Source organism: Emydura macquarii, unplaced genomic scaffold (genome assembly GCF_026122565.2).
Source record: "Emydura macquarii macquarii isolate MOO-44397 ecotype Brisbane River unplaced genomic scaffold, CSIRO-AGI_Emac_v2 contig_2768, whole genome shotgun sequence".
In the NCBI taxonomy this organism is placed as follows: Eukaryota; Metazoa; Chordata; order Testudines; family Chelidae; genus Emydura; species Emydura macquarii.
Window position 1 is genome coordinate 45,376,093 of NW_027132905.1, and position 20,819 is coordinate 45,396,911.

Here is a 20,819-nt window from a genome sequence, read left to right on the forward strand (position 1 = left end):
CAGCCCCTCACTGCCAAGTAAGAGCTGCTTAGCTGTGGCTCCTCCTCAGCCAAGGAGCTGGGCAGCTCTAACTAACAGGGAGCTGAGCCCAGTTGTGGCTTCCCCCACACAGGGCTGTGCACTTACCAGCCACCCAGAGCTGCCCAGCTCCTACTCCCCTCCCTGCCCAGTTTAAACAATAATCAGCTGATTACTGTTTAAGTCCCTGTACAAGACAAGTTACAATCTTTTAAAAGTGATGAAATAATCTTTACTTTGATACTTATTTATTTAGAGGTTTTAATGATTTATTAATATGTATGAACTGTGTGTCCTCTTAAATGTTTATTTTTTTAAAATCATGTCCTGGTTCTGTAACAAGAATGTTTACATAATGTTTGACTTTTCAGTTACCTTCAATCTGTGATTTTAGGTGCATATTTGGTAAGTCTAAAAAATAAAATGTTTGATAAGTTACACACGAGTTTGGGCAAAGTTATTCCATTGTGTTAGGCATTGCAGTCAAACTGTACTACTGTAGCCACTAGAGGCAAACCATTTAAGACATGGATATTTGTAACCTGACTCATCAACTCTGTACCATTCAGAAAGCATAGCAAACAGATTTTAGAACCAGAAATTTATTATAGCTTAGACTTTCCAAACTGACCTATTACCAATATACAATCTGAAAAATTATACCCACACTGGCTACAAACTGCATGAGAAGGTTTACAGCCTTTCAGCATTAGCATTCAATCGTGATCAGCTTTAGTCTAAAATACAGCAGCTACAGTGACAGTAGATGGAAGAATAAGTCTTCTAAACATTGACATTAACACAGGACAACTGTCAGACATAAGTTAAAAGTTCCCCAGTTTACTTAAAACTAGCAGTTATGTTACCACAGCCAAGTAGTCAAAACCATTGTCCCATTTTAGAAATCTAAAATTTTACATTAAAAACCAGTAAGTAGATTGTGTGGGTTCTCTCCCCTTCTTTCAGGTCCATCTATTATTGTAAAAGGCACTCAAGCTTTACCCCAGATAAAACCCACAACTAGGTCCTGTTTAACATACTGGGAGGCAAGATGTGTACTAGGTGAGAATAGGTCTGCTCTGAGAAGAGAGAGAAATAGCGAGGTCTATTTTTCCTTTAGCTGTTCGCACACAGGGCTGCCTGCCCTTCCCTCCAACCCTCACCTTAGCGTTCCAGTTGCTCCTCAAGCACCTATAAACTATCCAACATTTACCACTGCCCATGTGGAAGCGGAGCCACTAACCTGTAGTGAGCGATGTGTACGCCAACAGCAAACAGATTACATGCAATATCAACATCTGGAACTCTGCTTACCATAATGAATGGGTGGAGTTCTAGTTTCACACTGCAAGCAATGCAAGTTACTTTTTAATCCACCTCCCACATTGAATAAGCAAATAGGCATAAGTGAAGACCCTGAACAGGACCAAAAGAGAGTTAAACAGATAAGACCTGCCTTACGAAAAATCTAGCACTCACCAGCATGGGGTCATAACTTCCTTTTCGTACCTTTCAGCCATTCCTTTAAATAGTCCTTTGCACTTCCAAGTTAGAGGTCTTTGATCAGAAACAATCAGCCTGCCATGTCTTGAAACAATAACATTAACTCGATTTACAAGGTTCTCTGGTTGGATAATTTATGTCATAATTTCATCAGCAGGAAAAACACATTTACTAAGTGTAAACAAAAGGTTTAAATACACCAACAGTCCAGGTTACTGTACAAGGAGCTACAGGGAATGAGCAGGAGTGTTTTGAATAGGAATGATGCCAACTATGCCCACCCATGCCCCCAAATTAGAAAAGTTCACAATCCAAAAAATAAAATCCTTATCTAAACAGGTAGCCAAGGCGCATGTGTACACAGGTCTCAGTCTTTTCAGCTTCAGTTACCATTATTACAAACAACTGAATAACTCGCCCTGCCAGCAATGTGACCTGAGAGCATCAGCCTTGGGCTACAACCAGCCCCACTCAAATTAACAGAGGCTCTGATGAGAGCAGTTAGAATATCAACAGATGACTAACTTGCTCTACATCCAGGTAGTGTTTCTTCCTCTCAATAATTTAGTCATCTTATTTCAGGATAAGGATTGAGATCAAGACTTAAACTGGCAGGGCAGTTGAACCTCTGTAGAAATTCTGAAAAGCCTTTAATGTTGCAGGTTTGTCTGTTTCCTCCACAAAAATAAAGGGTGGGAGGAGAAAATAACAGCAGGGCTTGAGTGAACACAGCAGTCAAGGCCCATGACACTGCATTATTAATACACCTACACTAGATAACTGTGCCTGTGCGCCTGCTGCAAGAGTTATGCGACTTGTATTTCATGCTTCATGATTTTTCCTTAGTGTGTATTAAACCCCAGTCCCTGTTTTCACTACCACAAATGACATAATTCAATGTATTTACAAAATATTAAAAAGTCTTAATCTTCTACATATTAACCTCATTCTGCCACTTTACACATGCACTAGTTTGGGGGAAAAAAATTCACCAAGCTGAAATGAGCAACTTTACCCTTTGTCAACAAGTGCCCTTTGCATCTTTCAGAAAGAATAAGATGGAATCAAGCCCAAGTTGTTTCACCAGGAAAAAAAAATGTCCAAAAACTCATGTGCAATAGCTACAGATCTGTAGAGTCACTTAGCTGAGATGACATGAAGAAAATAGTGCAAGGTGGTTCCTTACATAGTGTAAAAAATCCAGTCACTGAGGGATGGGTGAGGGAGGAGCGGTGCTAACAACATTTCTAGAGACAGCATTAGGAACTAGCCAATATAACACAAATATTGGGATGTGTGTTGGTTGGCTCTACTGGCCAAAATGACTTTTTTACACCATGGATCCTTGGGAACAATGTAGAGGATTATGGTGAAGTCTTCTAGAGCAGAAACAAAAAGATGAAGGGAACAGCTGGAATCAATAGCTGAGAGTAGAGTCATCCCATTCCAGCTGTTGCTGTCTGTTAACATTCTGTTGGTCCTCTTCCTGCTCCCCTTCCTCTTCCTCACTGCTTTCAGATTCTGCACTAGTGATATCATCTTCTTCTCCATCCTCACTTTCTTCTTCCTCCTCCTCCTCCTCCTCACTGCTGTGCTGGTCCTCATATGTCTGTCAGACACAAATTAGCCATTGATTTTCTAGCTGCCTACATTCTCCTATCCTTTTATGTGGTATATTCATTGGGAGTTGTGGATGCTCAGCACTCAGCAGGCTATTAGCAAAAGTAAAATGGCTCTGAAGTAGTTCTGAGATTTCAGAAAGTTACCAGAAATTCTTGTCACTCTTTAGTATAAATACATTCCCAAAGGTCATCCAGCGCTTTAAAGAGGGTACTATGGAAAGAGGATCCTCTGGTGTGAAAACAGCAGCAGCATTAGTGGTTTAAAGTGTCCCTACTTCTCCCCCCATCCCCCAACCCTTTTTTAATATCAATGTATCAGAAGTTAACTATAGCAGATATTATTCTGATCGAAAAAACTAACTGTATCAAACGAGGTAGATAGCAAGAACAATTTAATGGAAAAAGCAGATGTGGTGAAGGTTTATTGTAAGGAATATACTAAAAAGCCAGTATTATATCTTTATTTACAGCCTGGCATAACACACAGGTACTTCTTGAGCAGTTTATTGCCATCAAGCCACACTGCACAATAGATCACAAGAAACATGGCTGCTTATTCTGAGGAATGGATTCAAATTTTCCTGTGGCATTAATTAAACTTTTTGTGCCAGTACCCCCGTTCCAGATTGTGACAGTCACGTATATTTGACATCCTGGAAAGCAGTATTTGTAGACAAGGACTAAGGATTATATCTACACTGCAAGAGAAGGTGTGATTGTATTACTGGTGCGTGTACCCAGGCTAGTTTTAATTCAGCTAGCACAGGTAACAGTAGCAGTGCAGATGTGGTGGGACAGGCGTCAGCATACACCCAGGGTCCCCAGAAGGCTTGTACTCTGGTTGCTAGGCTGTGCTGATGCCTATGCCACCACATCTACACTGCCACTGTTACCTGTGCTTGCTTGATTAAAGTTAGCCTGGGTATGTCCACCCGTGCTCCAATCACAGCTTCACTTGCAATGCAAACATACTCTGAGATACAAGCCTTACCTCCATAGGATTCACAGTAATGGTCAAGGCAGAGTCATCCCAATCCATCTCATTTTCCTTTCCAGTATCCTGGTCACGCATTGTTCTCTGATGTGCAGCTCGGATTCGGAACACACCCAGAATAATCATGAAAACCAGGAAACTGACACAGACAACAATGACAACAGTAGCAGTACTTGGAACAACTGTGACAAGACAAGAAAAAGAGAGTTTAAGAATAATTATACTAATACACTGTACTTACAGTGCTTCCAAACATTAACCTCATATTACAGATGAGTAAATTGAGGCAAACTTATCCACAATCAGAACAAGCCAGTAGGAAAGCAAGGACAAAAAGACGTTCCTGGCTCCCAGTCCTCTGGTCAGACCACTAAAGTTTCTTTATTGGTGGCAGTTGGGTGGGACTGGATTTATATCTTGCTCAGGTAAGAAGTGAGAAAAGTTTGGTGCTGTCAATCTAGTCGGATACAAAAATGTTCACAAAATAAATGCAGTTTCACCAAGGTTGGCAGTGTCTGTTCAGGAGGCATCGAGGCATACCAGTACTTCCAGGGCTAGGACCAAACTGCATTGGCAGAACAGAAACAGGCCTATTATGCCCAACTGGTGCTTTTATATAGCTAGTGAAATGAGGCAAACAAGGACTATGAGGAATAAGTATAACTGCATCAATCTGAAAGAAGATCAGCCACCAATTAAGAACTTCTACTATCAAGGTTCCTTTCTTCAAAGACTATTGCTTTCCTCCCACATGCAACCACGGGAACATGCAACAGTTCATGCAAGTTCAAAAAGAGTGGGGGAGGCAGGGTTTCTCAATGGAAAAGGTCATGCTATTCATGAGAAATCCATTCTCAGTTCCTCAGACCCCTTTATCTAAGTCCTTATACAGTACACACTACAATTGCATGTATCCCAAAATGATCAAGTTTACAGACAAAGATCCTAAAGTCAGGAGGGACTGGACTTTGTTTCTGTCATTAGATTGGCATTTTCTAGATCTCTACCAGGCTGTTCCTCCCTCGTGGAGAACAGAATGGGACTTCATATTTTAGAGAGCATTAAAGTTAATAGCTGTGTAGATTATTAGTTTCATATGCTGGTTGTCTCTGGGAAGGCAGCCCCAAGAAACTACAACTTCCTGCAGCAAGAAACCACCTAGTTGGTCCCACAGTTTAAAAAAAAAAAAAAAATCAACTGGAGTTAAGTGACTGGCCGGCCTTACCTGAAAAGGGGTGGGGGTTAGCTAGGTTGTGACCAGAGAGGTCAACAAACGTATGATGCACTGGATGAACAAACTGTGGTTGCACAGCTATGTGATTTGCATGCTCAACTGGGTTAGCTGTATGGATAACATTCACCTGAAAAACAAAAAGGAAGGAACATTAAATAAAGCAGTTTGTTTATGCATTTGGTTCAAGTAGATGGGAGATCCAGTTCCTTTGTGTCAGTATCTATCCCATTAAAAAAAATCCACACACGAAAAATCAGCACTGAACTATCACAGGGGCCCGATTTTATATTTCAATAGTCAGTTCAAGCAGCAGTTGCTGATGTATTAGGGCTGGTCTACACAAACTTACCCCAATGTTTCCTAAATTTCCTGATTTAGTTATCATGGCGCAAGTCTGTGTGTGGACATCCTTATTTCAGAATAAAAAGGATGAAGTCAGTTTGTTATCAACTGCAGCTAAATTGATGTTAGCCACTTTCATGCTGAAATAAGCAACCACACAGACTTTTACTGAAATAACTAAGGAATTTTTCCAGCCACATCTTTTGTTATCTTGATGCACCACCTTCAGTTAAGAGCAATGGCTAAACAGCAGGTCACTGACAAAGGACTGAGAGGCTGAGATACTCGAACTCCAGAGACCATTTTAAAAAAAAGTTTAACAGAGGTTCTGAAGAGCTGGTTCATTTAGTTAGGCTCAGCTACAACTTTAGTATTCATATAGCACATTTCATGCTTTGGTGAGCTTCCCTTTCCTACTCACCAATGGGGAGGAATTGCTAAGTGTATCCTACCCTGTAATGGGAAGTCATGACTAGACAGATGTGGTGCATGGTCAGCTGCACAATAGGAAGATGGGAAGTTTAGTAAATAACCAGGAAGCATTTCCAAGGAAGGCATTTCCAGTTTGCTAAATTGTAGAAATCCTGGATCACGTGAGAAGTCTCAAAGTTTACAGTATTTGCTCAGGAAGAACAGCCATTTTAGCCACTCATGCAATTTCTGCTCCTTGATGGGGGAGGGGAAATGGGGAACAGTTATCAAATGCTGCAAGTCAGACTCAACTCCACTACCCCCAAATAAGCTGCACTTTTAAAAATCAGCCTATGAAATCCAAGGTTATAAAGGAAAGATAAACAGATATGCAACAATGGCTCTCAGTGCAACAATCACTTCATGTTGCAGCAAATATCAAGATTTATCATCACTCAGATGACCTACTGACGAACTTTGATGTATATTTACACTACGGGTTAGCTAACCTTGATGTTCATATCAACAGCAGGAATCATTAATTCATATTCTTCTACTGATGCTGTACAGGATTAGCCATACTATTCCCCTCCTTCCCAGTGTAAACACACAAGGCAATAGTATTTTTTATTTCAAGTAGTTCCTCCTGTCACTTAGGATTAGCCTTCTATCTAGGTAACCTCTGACTCATGCAAGCAAGACTAATAAGCCCCAATGCAAGGAAAAAATGGAATCATTTACAGAATCATGGAAATTAGCGTTGGAGTTCCCTAGGGCCAATGCAGCACTGTTCCCAGTGCCCCACCCCCTCCTCCAACCTCTTCCCCACTCACTCCCCTTAACTGCATTGCATGTGCTAAGATACACAGGGAGTCCCAACTCCATATGATTTGGCATGTGCATCACTCAGAGTTGGAATCTGTGATGGCAACTTTTGGATTGACAACTCATCAAAATATAGCCCCTAACACACCCCAGTCAGCTCTGATGATATAATATTTAGAAAGCAGAGATCCAAACCAGTTATTGATCAATTTTCTTGAAGCATTAACTTTCATCTGTGCAGGCTCTGACAACATTCAAAAAGGGATGAGATTAGCTCACATACCTCCACTTTAAATTCATTGCTGACATAGCGGCCATTAAGCTCAGAACAGACCAACTTGAACTTTCGGTCAAACAAGGAGACTGTGTGCCAGTTCCTGTAGCGTATCAAGTGCAAAACCTCCTCATAGCTGGCCATAGTATCAACACCTAGGAGGGTAAAAAAAAAAAAATCAGCTGCCTGTCAGAACTATAGGCTGTTTTGGTGTGGGGTAAGGAGATGGGACAGGAGAAAGTTTTCATTCACTTAAATATTTCACAGTTCCTGTTCTCGTTTGTCTCAAACCCCTCCCAGCACAAGGCGAAAGGTGGCAACTCCTTACCTGTGATGATCATGCCAAGGTTGGAGCTGCTCATCTCAATGCCCTTCTGCTGTAACTGCGTCATGTCAACCTCCAGGCTTTCCTGTTCCTGATTTAGTTCCTCTCCTAGCACTGTGACTTCACACGTATCCAAATTGTGCATGATCTCCTCTGATACCAAAGATTCTTGAACTGAAGAAGCACATGGAAGCCAAAAAGATAAGCAGAAAGGCCAAAGGCAAAGTGGAAGGGTGTTTAGGAGGTGTACTGTGTCATATTGTAGCTATAATTCTTCACTTTTGATTATGTACAATGATTTGGCCACGAAGAATGATCTAGGTGTGAGTCTGAATTCTCATTTAAGAAACCACACCCAAAAAACATTCTCCCCCTTGGAGAAGCAGCAGTCTAAGGCTGTTCTCATTTCTGAATAAAGTTCTGCAGGGCCAGAGGAAAAATAGCCCACTCCCTTCCTGCTACATCAAAAAGACAGTATCATGAAGTTGACACTCCCCCTCCTCCATTCTGTGCTACAATCAGGATATCCACACAGGGAGGGCCATCCCCCACTGCATAGAAATTTGGGGTGGGAGGTGTGTGCCAGATTCCACAACCAGGTTAGCAATCAAACAAATTTATTACCTGTAGGATCCTCATCTCCATCTCCCTCTGGTTCCACCTCCCGAGTGATGGTGCTGATTATGCGAAGCTCAGGGAAGAGGGAAACTCCTTCTGGACTCTCAAACTCTGAAGCAGAACGGGCAAAATGGTTGATACCACTCAGACTGATCTTGGGTTCCTCAGGCTGCAAGACCATTATATACCCTTCCACAAAAGGAACTGCAATGCAAGCTTCTTCATTGAAACACCTACAAAAGATACACAGGCTGTTTGTTTAACTGTGCAAGACAGGTTTAAAGGAGAGGCAGAGTTATGCACTGCAGTGGCAATTAAACAGTTAAAATACTGCAAATATTTCAACCATTGAATTAAATCCCATATAAATAAGCTCTGTCTCAGATCCAATTGTTCTGTAATAAAACCATCAATTATGCTGGAAATGTAGATCACCACCACCAACCCCTCAGAGAGAACAATGTTAAAATGAATTTTTGCTCATGGATAACATTTTGCCCCATTTTCTGGGCTATGACTAACATCCACAGATGATGTCAATAGGTACACCTGCAATACTGGGTAAGTCCTCACAATGCACACTTGCAATGATCACCAACCAGATCACTCATCTAGGGAATAATCTCAAACCAGACACTAGGAAACAACTATCAGCAAACAGAGTATAAATATAAATAAGACTGGAAATAACGGGTCACATGCCTACTAACACAGCCGGGAGAAGTGACCAAGTGAAGCTTTTTTGTTTAATGAAAACACGGATGGATTTACATGCCTAACTACATAATGATTCATAATTCATAGTTCCATATGTTTCTGATGCAAAACCAAGTGAAACTGTGTGAAGATTTTTAAAGTTGGAGCGTTCCGAGTTTTGTTTTGGGATACTGAGTACATTCAAACCCAAAACTTGGATAGGAAGCGAAGAAAATCCAAACCCATTGAGAAAAATCAAATGAACCCTAACCCTTAAGTGTCCAAACAGCATAGCAGTTCCTTTTCACCAACCATCTCATACAGATGCTTATAGGCAGCCACTCGCTGAAGTAATGGCCTGTAGATCACTAGAGTACTCTAAGAGTTATCATGCATTCTTGTTACCATGAGATGTCCTGGAGAATGACTGAATACATCCAAGATAGCCCCTTTTTTTTAAAAGTTACCATTCTCCAACTTTTTGTACCCCTCTCTGATCATTGTCTTCAAAATCATCTGGAACCAGTCTGGAGATGTTCTGACAGCAACGCTAGCAAACATGCATTGGCTCAAGACACGTAAGGCTGATGTTCACAGCAAAAAGATTCTGTCCCAAAACACTATTCCAGAAACTTCATATTGATTTAAGAGGAAATTGTGGGTGCTTAACACCTCTTTAAAAAAAAAAAAAAAAAAAAAGTCAGACCACCTGTTTAGATGCCTACATATAGGTTTCGGCATTTAATTTAGAACATTTTGGCCATAATCAGCATCAAATATTTGACTTTACACCTAGAACAATATCTATTAATCTCTGGATCAGACCCCCCAGAATGTAATAATACCCACTGATATCTAATCAACAGTCCCAAGAAACAGATCAGGTTTTTTATGTAATGGAATAAATTTAGTATTGATCACTGTTCTAAGGGCTGAGTCAAAGCCTACTCAAATCACTAGGAAGATTCCCTTTCACCTCAGTACTCAAGGCTCGGGATCAGGGCCTTCAAAAGCAAAGATCTGATTTAGTGATCATTTCAGTGGCACTGCACTAAAGAATCTTATTCAAGTGTATTTCCCCAAACTCCCAGTATCATTATGTATAGATGCATTTTTCTGTGAGGACATACTTGACATTGCTGGTGATTTTGAGCCTCCGGATTCCACGTGTTGGGAACTGGCGGGAATTCAGGTAGGAAATGTGCTGCATGGCTTTGTCAAACCTGTCGATATCATCTCCTTCTAAAGTCAATGTTGACTGGCTGGGGTTCACATTGACCTGAAGCCATTCCAAAGAGCAGGAAAAAAAAATGAAAAAAGAGATCCAAGTACCAATGTGCTAGAATAATCAAACCAAAAAGCTCAGCACTGCTTAAACTGTAAAGAACTGAGATAATTAGCATTTGTATTCAAAGAAGAAAGGGTCATTATTCGCTGGCTTTACAATTCAGTTTAACTTCTCCAATTAGCCTAAAAGTTTTAGTCAAACATTTATAGTATTTCATTATCCAAGAAAAATCCCAGGAATTTGGCACAATGTTGACACTCTAGTCATCTGAAAGAGATATAGCTTACAAGTGAGGAAAATTTAGCTTTGTTCTCACAGGCCTTGCTATTGAAATAAAATACCTACTTGTAAGCGAGACTTATTCTGTTAAAAGGTTTTGTTAGGATCCATACATGTAAAACACTTATGCATCCATTTGCATTCTCAAAGTCCACTAAAGGCCAAGCCCACATTAGAAATTTTTGCTGGTATAATATCATCATTAGGGGTGTGATTTTTTTTTAAACTGCATTTCTATACCACCAAGAGTCTTAGTGAAAAGGCAGTTGTACTGACACAAAAGTGATTTAGTTGGTTTAGCTTATTTCGTTTGAGGAACTGGTATAACATATACTGAGAAAAATACTCTTGCCTTTATAAGCTGCATCTACAGTATAGCTATATTGGCAAACCTCTACTACGTCAAGCACTTGTTTTATTAGGGCTGGTCTACATTAGAAAGTTAGGATGACCTAGATGCATCACTCAGGGGTATGAAAAATTCACATCTCTGTGTGATGTAGTTAAACCAACCTAAGCCCAACATAGACAGTGCTAGGACAATAGAAGAATTCTTCCATCAACCTGGCTATCGCCTCTTGGAGAAGTGGTTTTACTACACCAACAGAAGAATCCTTCTGTTGCTGTAGTGTTTATACTACAGCAGCAGTGCTGCAGAGCCACAGCTGTGTTATACTGTAGAGCTGCAGCTGTACAGTTGTTGCATTTTAGTATAGACAGAACCTTAGCGAATCACAACAGATGCATTTCACTTCATCCATTTGCAAATTTACCTTCATGCCTTTGCCAATGCCATCAGCAATTTGCAGATCTAATCCTTCCTTGCAGGTATAGAGGCAGTCTATCACCTTCTTGTTCTCCAGTTTTCCAGAGCGGATCATTAATCCAGCCAAATTGCCTAGGAAAAACTGAGCCATGTGGAGTTCGCCACCTTTATAAAGAGAGGAGGGGAAATCTTTATAGACTTGTCTTTTTATCACCAAATGTGCTTTATTTTACAACTAAGTATTCACATGCAGGTTAGTTTATAGTCATTCTGGACGTTAAACTTGCGATCATGTTCAAGCACAATGAAAGAATTAAACAGTTCATCATGCATATGGCCTTCAAAAGAGACATGTATGGCCATCCTGAACTGTGAAGCTGAGGCTAGCATTTCCATCACAAATGTTATTTTTGACTATACAGCGAGGTGGTGTACTTTAAAAAAAAAAAAAAAAAAAACAAAGCTAGAGCTTATGAACTCTTTGATGAGACTTTAACCCTAGTGCTGAAATGACATCTCCTATGTCATTAACACTAGAAAATTAGGAGAAGCCTATGATAGGAGAAAGTGCAACAAAATACAATTCGTGCCAAACCAAGTGCCTGAAGTATTGCATACGTTTTAAACCAGAAGGGATGGTTAGGATCATCTGGTCTGCCTTTCTGCCTGATACAGAGCACAGAATTTCACCTAGTAATTCTTATTTCAAGTTCATCACTGATTGAGCTACAGTGCAGTTTCAGAAACACATCCAATCTTGACTTAAAGATTCCAAGTGATAGAAAAATTCACTACAGCCCTCAGTAACTGATTCCAATAGTTACCCTCATTTAAAAAATGTTGCACCTTATTTCCAGCCTGAATTTGTCTAGCTCCAACTTCTAGCCCTTGGATCTCGTTATGCTTTTGCTTGCCAGGTTAAAAGTAATCCATCAGAAATCTTCTCATGTATGCACCTCTAGGTCATTTAAGGCAGTTCTAGATCTTACAGAAACAATTAGTACCTAAATATATTCTCTTAAAAATATGTAGTAAATTAAATGTCTCAAACCAAGACATGAAACCCAGAGAACCACTGAAACTATGTAGAAAAATAAAACACTGCAATGTCAGCCAAACTAGCGTATATGGGAAGAGAAGCTGCTATTTATTCCTGCTGGCTCCAACTGGCATTTTTACAGACTTCTGATCAAGTGAGTGCCCTCTAGGAATTCTAGGTGACATCAAGACGCATTGTCCTTTGGGTTAAATATAAGATTCTATGCAATGATATTTGAACAAAACTGGATGAAAAAAGTGTAGCTAATGCTTTGCATTAACAGCTCATATTACACCACTTCACTGCAATCACAATGGTTTCAAGTTTGTACGTGGATGTGCTCTTATATGCAATAAAAATAAAATCAGGAGGTGAAGCACTGGAAATAAATAGTACAATGAAGAAACAAGCCTAAAAGCAGATTATGTGGGGGCATCAATGGCCAAAACGCAATGCTTGCATTTCATGCTATGTGTGAGATGAAGCAATGTCTTGGCTTAAAAATGAAATAATAAAACCAGTAGGGGAAATATTCCAGCAACCTGCAGATGTCTCAGGCACAGTTTCATTGTCATTTTCATTTCCTGTATATTCTGTAGAAAAGCAAGACAAAGAACATGGACAATGGGGAAGGGACCAAATAGTGAGGGACTTGTAAGAAACTTTTGTTATGTCGCACACAAAAAATAAAGGACATAGCAACACATTTCCATACACCAGTCCTTTCATCAAGCATATTCTGCTTACAGCCCAATCAGCTCTTCACAACTGTTATGAACACTCCAAAATGCTAACTGCAAATGTATTAGCTGGAATTCAGGGGGGGAAGCATTGCTTGGTGTATTTATGATGGGAATCCTTGAACAGCCCAGGCACAATATGAATTTAAAATGGAAGCAGTGATAATGTACATTTAATCAGTTTTAGCCTTGGACACATAGTTAGATTCTCCTATATAAACCGCTGCCAAACCCAGCAGCTAGCATACTTCCTATTCCTATTGTCACAGATATGAAGGGGAGATTAAAGTCTATGTTAACAGACCTCCCAAAGAAAAAAACTATTACGGACAGATCAAAACAAGTCATTACGGACCAATAAAATAATACTGTATATACTAATTGGACAATTTTTGAAATGGCAGTTCTTTAAAAGAGTGGAAAAATAAAAATGTTAAAGAGGATTTAGAAAGCATAACTTTAAGGAGGGAAAAGTTTTAAAGTCTTTTTCATATATATAATCTAGAGCAGCCCAATTTATTTAAAGTTTGGTAAAGCAAACAATTTTGCTCACAGGTCAAGACCTTAAGCACTAGTTTCACTCTTGGCATAAATTCTTCTTTGGCTGAGTTATAATCCTCTTAAAATAAGGTTTTTAATAGAATTCCCTGACAGACAGATCCGCAAGTCCTTGGCTTCCAGTTTTAGTGTCCCCGTTTCAAGTCCGTTCCTGGCAACAGACATACTGGAAGCAGGTAAGAATGAAAGGATTATATAGTGGTGCTAATGCACATCACTATAGGGAACCTCCATGTGGAGATAAATGGAACAGAAATATTTACAGGTAAAATGATTGGGCTTATGTTAGGATACAAGAGCCTATAGTGAAGCATTGAAACATTCCAGACATTTAGCTGGCATTTCTGGTTTCCCCCAACACCCTGCAAGCTAGTTACTGCTGCACTTGCTGCTCCACTACAGCGAAACAAAAGGGATAATCTGAAAGCCATCTATAACAATAAATGAAGTGCACTGGAACCTTGCTAATTCACATTAATGATTTGGAGACTGATTGTAAGTTAATGAATTTTGCAAATTAGCAAGGTAATGCACCCCGCACAATATGTAATGCTTATTTTGACCACTGGACTGTCATTTTAACTTTCCAAAACCTCAAATCTCAGAGAAAGGAGAGACACCATAAAACCCAAGAGTGATAGTATTGCAGGCTCTCTGAATGTCCTGTGTACTGTACGAAGAAGTAACAGTTTGATACAAGCTTGCAGAACTATAGTAAAATATGTATGATCTAATACTTGTTCCGCTAGGACAGTATTTTTCTATTAGGTCAAGATTGTCTAGCTAGAGCAGCAGTTTTCCAACTTTAAGTAATTTGATCAGCAAGCAAAATGCTTTAACTTAAAAATGCACTGAATTAAGCACCACAATGCAGTGCCGTGGTAATTTACATCCAATGCTCCATGTTCAGATGACACCTGCTCCGTTTTCTCAAGTTTTTGATGAATAAGCTTCACTAGTATTATAGGCTGTGAATCAGCATTAAGCAGCCTGCAGAGAGAATCACAATTTTAGCTTAGTTTGCATATAATAAAACTGCTGCTGTCTATTTTTTTCTTTTTATAATCATAAGTGGCTAAATCCTCATGAGAAAACATTACTGTTACTTAACTAAATCCACAAATAGAAACTCGGCCAAAAGTGAGAGCTTAGTTTTTCTAAAGCCTGCTTTCTACCCTAATTTGAAACAAAGGTTCTGCACAGTAATCTTAAGAACAACAGGTACTTCTGTTAGTATTACCAAAAAAAAAACTGACTATATTCCCATAGTTATTACAGAAATCACTTCTTAAGTGGAACCCTGCCTGGCATTTCTACATGTAGTTTGGTATCTCATGCCCACCTATGCGTGATGAGTATAACGAGACTCCAGAAAAAGTAACTAAGTTAAAGAAGAAATACGTGATAGCGGGGCCAGAGGAAAAAGAAGTAGGAGACATAAAAAGCAATTTTCTATTGCATTGAAGAGAACCAACCATTTATGAAGATGAGAAATTAATGGTTACCTTGCCAACATGCTCCAACTACCAACTGAGTTTCTATCTTGGAAGGATGTAGTGGGTAATCCTCAGTCACTGGGAAAGGATCATATGAAACTCCATCTACATAGAGTGTCACTGTTGGAAATTCAACATTGAGGACATAATGATGCCATTCCTTGTCACACACCTGGGAAGAGATTGGGAAGTAATGTTTCAAAACAGAGTTCCACCACTTTTTATTTCTAAGTACAATTTTTGTCCAAAAAAAACATTAAAAAAAGTAAATAAAATTGTGGACAGCAAGGCAGTTTCCAAAGAAGCTTGTCTGCCTGAACTCCATTAATAGTGTCTTCTATTGCAAAATTACCAGGCAAATATTTCTGTACAATGAATTTAATTTTTACAAAACCTATAAAACAGCACAGCCTGAATCAGAATAGACAAAGAGGTCATTGGAATACATTTAGTACACTGCCATATTAAAACGCTATTTGACAAGTTTTTATCCAGCTCTGCTGAAGTATTCTGTGAAACAAATTATAAATGTGGCAATTTCCGGGCCAAAATTTTCCAAGCCAAAATTAGAGATCTTTATAATGGAAGCTGGTTGCAATTATGGAAGGCTGCCAACTCCCTATAAATATGCATAAGGCCATTTTATAATCACAACAGCAGATGCCAGTACACGAAGAATGCTAGGATGTTACTAATTGGGTGGTTATATTATAGCACCAGAAATTCAGATGCATCTTACGGCTTAAATAACTGGCAGCAAACAGATACCCAACATTAGCTGGAAGCAGTTAAAGGAACCTCTACACGAGAGCTACTAGCCACACAGATTTACATATTTTGCTCAGCTCTATTGGTTAGACTACCTCAATGGCAGTCTTCCTGATCATGAGTGCTACCAATATTACACAAATTGTACCAGTGAATCAGTTTGGCTATCTAACACCGATTATGCATATTGTGCCAGGAAAATTCTTCTTCCAGTCTGCAAAAGGACTAAAGAAAAGTTTATCTGTTATCTTATTACATGCTTTGACCTACAAAAAGTCATATGCTCACAAGTACTTAATTGCTATAAACACATAGTACTTGCAAGTAGAATGGTCATTCATTTTTTATGGTGTTCAATGGAGACAAGTTCCACCAAATCTGGTTCCAATCTTTTAAACACTTAATTGACTCACTTAAGTCCAATTTCTACCACCCTTAATCACACTGAGTTGAACTGTATTTCATAACTAGTCCCATTGACTTTAATAGGGATACTAAAGAAGCAAAATGCGACTCTACATGAATATGGATAGCACAATATGGCCCAGAAACTTTAGAACTATAAAACACAACTAAGTTTATTTTAGCAAACTCTGGAATGAGGACTTTGGATTTCCAAAAAGACTTCATTTACTATTAAAACTTAAAATATCATGCTGTTTTAGGCTTCTATGGACACTTAAATTGTAATTTCTTAACAAGTATCCTTTCATACTCACCTGGCTCAGTTTCCAGTGGAATTCAGCAGGTTTGTAAGTCTTTCCCTCTGAAGGATCTTGGCGGAAGAGGAAAACGAGTCGGCAATTGTGTACATAAAGAGAGTAGTGATGCCGGTTCATATCTGCACGAAGGTTTAGATTAATGTTATTCTCTTTCCCATTGTCCTGTGCCCTAAAACTATAGAACTGGAAATGATAGTCAAGAAGTCATACCACCCTAAATTACATGACTGATATGTAAATGTGCTATTAAAACCATCCTGCAGGACAGTAATAAGCTTCACTAATGAGAGCAGAAAACAGATTTAAAAGAAATCAAGTGTGACATAGTTTCAAAGGAAAAGAAGTGCCCCTGGTAGCAGTTATAGGGAATGCATTCCTAAACAATCCAACAATAATACTGATACCACCATAGCTAATGGACATGTCTTTCCCCTTCCCAACCAAGAACTAGGACTAAAGTATCACAGGGGTACTGCCAATAGCAGAAATCAAAGAAAATTTGAACTGTGAGTAATAAAAGATCTTCTGATACCAATTAAACAGCAGCATGTTTACTGATAATTAACACTATTTAGCATATATGTAGCACCATTGGTCAGAAAGATGGTTGAGGATATTAAACACACATGGTTCATGTCCTAAAGAATAACAATCTAAACTAAATACAAGAGAGATACCAGAAGAAATAAGGGAGTGAGTGTAAGGATGAAGTAATTTTAATTCAGGTTACCCATATCATGCCTAAATCAGCCAAGGAGGGAGGGAAAAGAAAAGCCCCAAACTCGTGTAGTTTCCCAACCCAACAACACAAATGTTGTATGGATAGAAATGTATTATGATTAAACCTCACAGATCATCCTCATAAGAGACCTAGTTTTTAAAAAAAGAAATGGTACAATATACTGTTGAAAAGAAGATGAAAGGGATTCATAATTTCAGAAATTATCAGCTTCAAACAATACTGCATTATGCCAAGGCATAACTGTCCAGAAAAAGCAGTCTGTTTTGAAGATATTCTGTATACTACCTCTGTACACCCCTTCCCCTGCTAAAATAGAGCACAGTTCTAAACAAAGTTCATTTTTTCCTCCATTCCATTTACTTCAAGGATTACAACATTTTTGTTTTTTAATTAAGAGTGTATCTTAGTCGATCCTATCTGATACTTTAAAGAAAACACACACAAAAAAGTTTCAACGAGTAATCTTTACTACCAGATAGGTACTTTACATCTGATCACAGAAATATTTTTCAAGCTATTGCTGACACAGTTCTTGCTCACTTTTGATCAAATTCAATTCTGTCAATTCTGTTTTGTTTTGCTTGTGTTTTTGGCTTAGCTTCCTTTGACAGACCGGACAGTTTGTTACCCAAAATGCCTTCTTCTAACACACTGAACAAATCCGCTGCTCTAGCTAACAAAGGCAAGAATTATTGTACTCTATTAGGCAGCAATTACAAAAGAAGAGTTATCAGATTTTCTTTTGTATCAATACCAACTTTCAAAATGATGGTATTTGAAGCATTCACAGAACTATTCAAAGGATAAGAGCAGCTTCACGAAGGGAGGAGAGCTATTTTTCTCCAGAAGCAAATCTTCCACATTCAATCCCTTTTTTTTTAATTTTAAAAGTGAGAATCCATATTGGTAAACTTACAGCACACAGGCTCATGATTATAGGAGGTATCAAGAATGAGGTTCTCTCAAATAACACAATCAAAACAGATTGTACTGCCAGATTAATTGGTATAGCACAATGGCTAAAAACTCTACTGTATAAGGAAACAGGAAACGAAGTTCCCTTTATTTACACTGAAACTAAATATTCTAAGGGCTTGTCTACATAGGGAAAGTGATCAGAACTAAAACAGTATAATTATACTGCTCTAGCTATGCCAATAGAACTCCCTACGTGGACACTACTCCAGAATTACAGTGACTTTTTCAGTATAGTGTGTCTCTTCCAAAGCAAATCTAATCTAATCTAGCAGAGGTCTTTAGAGCCTTGAGTGAGTTGCTACAAATATAACACCAAAACCAAAATGAGACAGTTTATAATTGAAGTATTTACAAACCCGTCTTGTCTGAATTGCAGAGTATTGTCTCCTTCTCCTTAGTACCAGGCCCATGTCTCATCCACACCGAAATCATGAAGGGCTCTTTTAGATTGACTGTGACAATGCCATCTGGAATCTTCACAGCTTGAGTGCCATTAAATTCAAAGACTTGGTCGCTGTCATGGCCATTATCAGTAGGAAGTCCTATTGTCCAGTTAGCAGTGCTACTTGGAGGAGGAAGCAGCTCAGCTGTGCCAGAGGAAACACCTACAATAAAGTTTACTAATAAAACACACACAGAAGGAAACTAAGAAGAATTGGCTTCAAACCAAAAAAAAATGTTTTTTAAATGAGTGTTAACCTTTCAGCATTAGCTGTAAGGATCCTACATTATTGCCACACACCTGGAAATTTTCATTTTAATTTACAGTGGAGTTAAACATGATGAGACCTAACAGCTTTGAATTTCTTGTTCCAGACATTTAACTTCTCGGTAGACATCAAATCTAACAAACGTTTGCTCTTTAGGCTCTGCCTACCTAGAGCTTCCTTGTCCTCTTTACGCTAGGAGTCATATCATCACACATTAATGGCATTTTACTTCCTGAATTCCCAGCCATGAGGATGACATCTCTTTTCTCCTGTTTTAACTCTCTACCAGTCTTGAGATCTTTATCTCTTCTGGTTGAAGAGGCTGGATGAGACTCGCTTTGGAGTTCAAGTCAGCCACAGCAATGGCTGTTTAATTATTTAAAACATCCACTACCTAACCTCAGCATGCTGTTTAGTCAGCATTCCAAGTCCAGGGTAACTGATGTCGGAGTGAAGCCCCCCAGACATCTGCACTGGTTAGTAGTGCCAGCAGCTCACGAACTGCAACAATATTAATGTCAGTTCACAAATATGGATGTTATTGGTTAAAGTTTCAGCAGATAAGAAGACTGCACCACACACATATCCAGCTAAAACCTACACACAATGGGTCAAGTTCAGCCTTTGAGTAAACAGAATTGCTCATGTAGAAGTTCCACCATTATAGAGAAAACAGTCTAAAGAGAGGAGATGACAAAAGCTAGAGAATAAGCTTAGCTAATATTTGTGGAGGAGAAGTGCAATTTCCTTCTAATGCCCAAAAGGTTAAAGCCTCTCAGATATCTGGGTAATTCAGTTTGACCGGAATTGTTTTAATGTTGCTTGTCAAACATGGATATTTTGTTTGTTTAGAATCAATATGTCACTGGTATTTTATCAACAAAGCTGAAAATTAAAAAGAGGGTTTGGTCATTAAAAGCATATGGCCAGAATTCCAGAGGCGCTGAGCTACCACAGCTCTTAGGTGACTTCAAGTGGAATTGAAGGTGCTGAGCATCACTGACAGTCTGGCCCATAATTTTTATCCTTTCATTTTGCTTTGGAGGGACTCATCAATTTTAATCCTATTAATCATAGCATAGGTGAATGCAAAAGAGCCCTCTAGTCCCAATGCAAACGGAACATAGATTTAGCTGGTTTAAGTGAAATCCTTCATTCCAGGCCATATTTCCTCCACTTTATAATCCATCTCTTCATCACGGGTCTCTGAAAAGACAGTCACCACATTCAACCCGCATCTTGAAAAATAGCTGGTTTTCAATAACCATACCAACCCTCCCCCCTCCCATCCATTCAATGTTGAAGCATTTATCATTGGAGAGAGAAATTACTGCCCAAAGTAGGAGAATAGGGAGCTTAGAAGGGGAATACACAATGGTGCTTCTTCCTCTGATGAGACATTTATTTGAAAACATCAAGTTCAGTCAGACTCACCATGTACAGTACATAAGGTCTGCTAGACAAGATTTTGGGGAAACTTTTGCACTGACATGTTATTAAATCTGCCCATTGGTTTGATATTCTTTATTCTGAGTAGTGAAAAGATTATATTCAAAGGAAGACTTTTACTCAGTTTCAAACCAATCAATGCATTCTTACCACAGAGTCTGTGAAGGGATTTCTCAGAGTAAGTATCTCTGTCACAACCTTTCCCAATATGGTTAGTCTCTAGTTCAACTGTTGCTTGTATTGACGTTATGGGTTCATCACAGGTCTCCAAATGTATATTAGGGAATAGAGCCAGAGAACCAGTCCCAGGCTCATATTCTATTCTTTTGCTCCAGCCTGTATATTCATACAAATAAATAAGATTAGAGATCTCTGGTGTTTACCAGTGTTTAACTGCAGTAAAGTAACAGCAGCTGATGAAA

At 39.0% G+C, this 20,819-nt stretch overlaps 1 protein-coding gene across 6 annotated transcripts in view; it reads right to left on the reverse strand.

Annotated features, from left to right (window-relative positions):
• Positions 1-604: 604 nt before the first annotated feature.
• Positions 605-20,819, reverse strand: part of CLSTN1 (calsyntenin 1) — a 55,511-nt gene continuing 35,296 nt past the window's right edge. For 2 of the 6 annotated variants that reach the window (XM_067567355.1, XM_067567356.1), the window contains 13 exons: positions 20,548-20,733; positions 18,595-18,843; positions 16,516-16,637; positions 15,038-15,200; positions 12,777-12,827; positions 11,203-11,360; positions 9,993-10,141; positions 8,173-8,399; positions 7,552-7,722; positions 7,233-7,378; positions 5,363-5,498; positions 4,135-4,319; positions 605-3,130 (listed from right to left, as the gene is read on the reverse strand). In XM_067567355.1, coding sequence (XP_067423456.1) covers positions 2,939-3,130; positions 4,135-4,319; positions 5,363-5,498; positions 7,233-7,378; positions 7,552-7,722; positions 8,173-8,399; positions 9,993-10,141; positions 11,203-11,360; positions 12,777-12,827; positions 15,038-15,200; positions 16,516-16,637; positions 18,595-18,843; positions 20,548-20,733 — 2,135 coding nt within the window. In that variant the 3' untranslated portion in view covers positions 605-2,938. Of the gene's footprint in view, positions 3,131-3,150; positions 3,373-3,500; positions 3,842-4,134; positions 4,320-5,362; positions 5,499-7,232; positions 7,379-7,551; positions 7,723-8,172; positions 8,400-9,992; positions 10,142-11,202; positions 11,361-12,776; positions 12,828-15,037; positions 15,201-16,515; positions 16,638-18,594; positions 18,844-20,547; positions 20,734-20,819 lie in introns of those variants that run through there. The other 4 variants (XM_067567358.1, XM_067567357.1, XM_067567360.1 and 1 more) reach the window with 3 other exon arrangements.